This window comes from Furipterus horrens, unplaced genomic scaffold (genome assembly GCF_987537825.1).
Source record: "Furipterus horrens unplaced genomic scaffold, mFurHor1.1.pri manual_scaffold_6, whole genome shotgun sequence".
NCBI lineage: Eukaryota > Metazoa > Chordata > Mammalia > Chiroptera > Furipteridae > Furipterus > Furipterus horrens.
Window position 1 is genome coordinate 107,506,012 of NW_028327176.1, and position 6,000 is coordinate 107,512,011.

The window sequence follows — 6,000 nt, forward strand, 5'->3', positions numbered from 1 at the left end:
ACCACTGCTGCCACCTCCACATCGCATCCTCTCTGCCCTGGCCTCGCCCCTCCTACCTGTCTGTTTGTTGGACTTCCACGCAGCTCGATTTTCTGGAACTTCTGGCTGTCTCTAGTTTTGAGGTACAGTATTTGTATTCCTTCTTAGTTGTGGAGGGAAAACCAGAGTGTGTCTGTCTAGGCCTCCATCTTGGCCAGAAGTCTTTAATTGCGATTTTTGCTGACAGTAAATGTAACTCAGGATATGATGAAATAACTAGAAATTCAATCTCATAATCTACAATTTTGCTTTCATAAATCTAATACATTTGATTTGAAATACTGTTTATATTAGACTTTAGAACCTTGCGAATTTATTGTTGCAAAGGGGTATTAATATATGAAGAAACTGAGTTACCACTTAAGCAGCAGATGGAAATCAAAAATGGATTCCGCTACCAGAAACTTAAATATAACCAAAAACTTTAAAATATACTAATTAATCCAGGTTCATTATACCTATTTTAAATGGGATAAAAATAAAAAATAAAACAGGCCATTAGAGATACCTTAAACCATAGTACAATTAATTTTAACCTCTTGGTCTATCAAGGAAATCTACAAAACCAATGTCATTAGCAAACATCCAGAGACTAACAGAATTTAATTAGCTGTGGTAGTGTAAGCCTTTTATGCACATTGACACATTTTTTATTTGGTAATGAATTGTTAAACCCAAGTATGTGCATGTGTATTTATACATATATACTCCCTACACTAAATCTACCACAATAATTTATCATGGATACATTATTATCTCTAATGTGTAAACCAAAAATGTAAGATCTAGCCAAGCAATTGTCTTACAAAATCACAGAATAAATTTGTCACAGAAGAGGGTCTAGGTTTCCAATCCTCTACTGTCTAGCACATGATTATTTCAACATACAGTCTATCCTAACTGCAACCAAAAATTTCTTAACTAGCTATATAGAGAGTGGGTTGGAGAAAGATTTCAATAGTCTAGGAGTTCATGAGAGATAACAACATTTTAAAACTGACTGTAGTAGCAAAATTGGAAAAAGATGGATTTGAGAGAAATTCAAGAGGTAAAACAGCAGGACTTTGTGACACTTTGGATGTGGGGAAATGAAAATAAGGAGCTCTTGGTTTGTGGCTTGCAGGATGGTGTTCTCTGTGATAGAAAATATTATAGAAGGTCTGGCATTCTAAGGGGGAGAACATAAATCCAATATTGAAAATGTTTAGCTAGAATCACTTTTGAGACAGATATCCAAGTGACGATGTCAAGTGAGTAGCTAAACATCTGGACTAGAACTTAGAGAGAGAAGGAAATATAAATCTGGAAGACACTGATATACAAATAGTAACTTAAATTGTTAGTGTAAATAAGAATTCATAAAGAACTTGAACATTTGGGCAGACATAGGCCACTGAGCCAGTCTGGTTCCAGACAGGAACTGGAGAGGCAGGGCTTAAAGCACAAAGGGTGTTGTTAAGCAGAAGCCAAGGAAGGCGATAAATTGTAGAATCAAGTGTCAGGTGTCAATGCTGTTGTGAGTTCAAACAGGATAAGACATAAAAAAAATTACAATTCAATTAAGACTGAGACTAAAAGATAATTATGTATAAAATGCCATAAAAGCCCAAAATGGGGCATTAACTCTGGAAGTAGAGAATAGTTGGTAAAAAGAAGTTATATTTAAGCTGTGTTTGAAGAATGACTAGGAGTTTTCAAGGGAAAGGAGTCTGGGGATAAAAAGACAATTTTAGAGAAGATATTTCTATTTTTTTAAAAAGGGAACAAAATGTCTTCATTAGGCTAGTGAATGTCAAAATCCTATTCTTCACATTCCTTGATTACTCAGTCATCATAGTCATTATTCTTAGCTTCCACAAACATGGCAAAGTAGCAGCCTAGCTTTCATCACTGTCCCCCAAACCCATAATATCAGAACATGGCAGGGGACAAAGAAATACAATGTTAACCTAGAAACAAAAGTCATATAAAGTCTCAGACTTAGGGAACAAAAGTTGAGAATTCCTAATTCATTATGTAACAGAAGAAATATTCAAATTAAGAGAAAAGTTATAAAAAAATCAAATTAGAATGTAAGAAAATTAAGTAAAAAGACTTGTGAACAGATGAGAAGACAAAGAATAATTCTCCCTCTCTTGCATTGTCAGCAAGAGGCTTTGAGTCAGATAATCATGGCTATCTTAAGAAAATGAGGAGCAAAGTATCTTTGAAAGAATCCACAAATGACATGCTAAATTCCTTTTTTTTTAGCTTACAATTTCACATACTGAACTGAGTGCTCAAAATGTAAAACTATGGGAAAACCGATAACTAACATTAAGATAGCGTATTTAAAGAAAATGTGCTTATCTATTAAAATATTATAACAGTTATTATTTTGTTCACAAGATAAATGAGGAATCAACATTTTCCTCATCCAGCAAAATTCAAAAGAAATAATAGCTAAACCCTCAGTGTCTCTTCCTTTTGCCATGTTTTAACATTCACATAATTATCAGTTATTGATTTGTGAAATTTTAAATTTTAAGGGAAAATATGTATATATGCAATTTATATAATTTACCTGCCATTTCTGGTTGAGAATGCATTGAATCACATGTATGTGGACACTATTAGGTTGCCTTTGTCTAAAGATGGGTTTTCAGGAATCACATGGGATTAATCTTGGTCTGAAATTGCTATTTTTTTATCATTTTTTCCAAGCTTATTCAAGTGTGTTGAAGCATAACTACATTAGGAATAATTAATGATATGGTGGATAATTTCATTCTACCATGTTTTCCTAACCTTCTATGTTGGCTTTTTTTCTTTCCCTGCCTCACATTCTGGCAAATGTGTCCTCTTTGTTACACAATACAAGAAGGGAACTGAAAATAAGGGCACTATCCTTGGCTGACTGCCTACAGCTACAAATGATATTATATAATGCATTCTTTCCAAGAGAAAAACAGAAGGTACGGATTCCTTTAGGGGACCGGCAAATGGCCACAGGTAGGGATTTTGCTGGGTCCGCTTTGTAGGGCGATCTATGTTTACCGCACAGTGTAGATGGGAAACCTAAGGGATGACGCCTACAAGACAGACTGCTGCAGAAAGGGCCTTGACGTGCAGAAGTGATATTATAGGGGCAAAGGCCGGTGGCATTGTGCGAGAAGGTGGGGACATTCTGGGCCTTAAGGTGGTACCTGCGCGGGGTCGAGCGCCCCAGCCACTGAATCCGCGATCCAGAGATGCTCCCGGAGAAGCTGCTGGTAGCTGAGGCAATGCTTCACCGCGGAGGGCACATTCCCCATGGCGTGGCCGGGGCCGCAGTCGGCGATAGGTGGGAACCAAGAGGAGAAGGATGCGGGGCGGGCACCGCGCAGCGAAACTGCGCCAGCTCGGGAGCGTGCCCTTCCCGTGCGCGAGCGGCGTGCACGAGCCCTGCTCTGCGCACTGCGGCGGCGCCAAGAAGGCGGGGAGCGGGACGTAGCCGCGCCCGGGGCTAGGGAGGTACCTGTGCGGACCTCGGCAACACCGGAACCAGGAGAAGAGAGGGAGGAACTGAGCCAAGGGATGTTCAGGTGTGGGGCATTTTCCACGCCGCGCCGAGCTAGCATGCAAGGCTGATTGCATCTGCACACGACGCACCCGATCGACTTCTCACCTGATTCAGATCCTGTGGCGAAAGAAAGGGGGTCAAATAAAAGGGATGCACGTGTTTTGTGTTGGTGAGCTTGCTCAATCCCAGCTGCAGCTTTTCGCACTCTGTAGATTTTTTCCAGTGTTGAACTCACTTGATTTTATACTCGATGGCAATAAGCTCGATTTAAAAATATTGGGAGGCAGTTTGCAAGGATAAAACACATCTATACAACAGTCTAATAGAGAAGAAAATAGTGAAGGTACAAAATTAGGGGTGAAGTCACAGAAAACTTGCTAAGTCAGTAAGTTGTCAATAAATTGATAAATACAAGCTATGCACTAAAATGGAAATGAGTTGCTTAAGAGACAAATCGTACAAAATTATTGAAACTCTAAAGGCTAAATTCATTCATACTGAAAATTCTAAAAGAAATCTTAGGACACTAGAACAGGAGTGATCTTGGCGACGAGGAGGTTGGGAAGATTGGTCCCGGACAGATAACCTCCTTGCCTCCCCCTCTCTCACAAGCATACTTACATGACATGGGCCCACTCCATAACTTCTCAAAGTGGGTTCAGCAGCCTGCAACTGCATGGACGTATTCATCAAGAGTAGTCGTGTGCAACCACATGTGCATGGCTAGGGATACCAAGTCAGCCCCACAGGTTGCTATAGCAAATATAAATCATATATATTCATAGGGCTAGATCTCTAATATGTTGTTTTCAGCAGAGCTCAACTATTAATTATTTTTCTACCACAGTTGAAATGCAGCGTACAGGTTGCATCAATGTCTACTACCATTTTTCTCCCCATGTTGTAATTCTATAATAGGGAACATGGTATTTGAAAGAATTTATAAGGACCCAATTTGAACAACAGTCATTTTGAAAACTAATTATATGAGGGGGACCCCCCCAAAAAAGATTTTATTTATTTAAAAAATTGTGTATATTCATAAATGTTTAAACTTTAGTCACCTTCAAAGTACTCTCCATTTGATGCAATACACCTATCGGGACATTTTTTCCACTACTCAAAGCATTTTTGATCTCATCGAATTTGATGCTTTTTAGTGCTTCTGATGTTTGTTTGTTTTACCTCTTCCACATCAGCAAAATGTTCTCCTTTGAGGAATTTTTTCATCCAGGGAAATAAACAAACAAAAAAAGTTGCTCTGAGTGAGATCTAGTGAATAGGGAGGGTTGGGCATGGGCATCATCCCATTTTTGGTAAAAACTACTGAACACTCAGTGCAGTGTGGGCAGATGCGCTCGTAAATCCCCCATTATGAAATCAGCAACCATGCTGAAAGAGTATTCAGTAAAAATTCACGAAAGCTGAACACACCCTCTCAGACCACCACCAGCTGGTACACTGATACAGATGGGTTCCTAGAACACTCACTTAGCAAGAGAAGCTTGTACTACAAAGGGCCTACACGCCAGAAAATAATTCTGTCTTTTTAGGGTCCCCCCCTCATAATGGAGTCAGTCATTTACAACTTGAAAAATTTTTGGTAATTAAAGTTGAAGTCTAAATTTCAAGAGAATATGACCTCTGAGATAAGACAAATTGTATGATCCTCTGATATTGAAAAAAAGACTACTTAGAAATAAGCTTTCCTCCTTAATAGTTTTCTGAATATATAAGATTTTCAAAAAAACATATCCCGACTAATTTTGCACTGTAATCGTTTTTTAAAACCTTATAAATATTAAAATGTTTGTTGACAGTTTTATTTTAATGCATTTTATATGGAAAAAGCTATAAAATAAAAAATTTAAAATATGGTTCTTTAATACCAAAACTATTAGCAATAAAAAGACCAAATATCTTAAGAATGCTTATTCTTAAAATAAAAGGGAGTAAGAAATATGTGCTTTTGCTGGAAAATACAGTGTGACATTAAATCTAATAATAAATGCTTAAATACACAAGTTTGAATGGCTTCAAATTATAAATGTGAATAGTTAGCATTACTGCACATCTTTCCTGTTTGTATGATACAATGAAAATTCTCAATATGTATCTTCATAATTGCAAATCTAAAAGCTCCAGGTGGGGAACGGAGAGTGTATTTCTCTCCCCCCATGTGACAGGTTAAGAAACCTGGGCTCCATCCCAAAAGCAAAGGAATCGTTTGTTAAAAATCACACATTTGGTTAGTGGCTTATTTTTTATTCTTTATTGCATTGCAGTTGTCCCAATTTTTTTCTTTTTTGCCCCCCTCCACCCAGCCCACCACTCTCACTCACAATCGATCCCCTGTCTGTTGTCTAAATACATGAGTCATTCATACATGTTCTTTGACTAGTCCCTTCCCCTTACTTCTG

The 6,000-nt window shown here is 38.0% G+C and overlaps 1 protein-coding gene across 2 annotated transcripts in view; it reads right to left on the minus strand.

Moving 5' to 3' along the window:
• The window catches only part of HMGCLL1 (3-hydroxy-3-methylglutaryl-CoA lyase like 1), a 178,014-nt gene extending 174,562 nt beyond the window's left edge, over positions 1-3,452 (minus strand). For both annotated transcript variants that reach the window (XM_090280488.1, XM_090280487.1), the window contains exon 1: positions 3,225-3,452. In XM_090280488.1, the coding sequence (XP_090136614.1) occupies positions 3,225-3,332 (108 nt within the window). In that variant the 5' untranslated portion in view covers positions 3,333-3,452. The remainder of the gene's footprint in view (positions 1-3,224) is intronic.
• Positions 3,453-6,000: the final 2,548 nt, after the last annotated feature.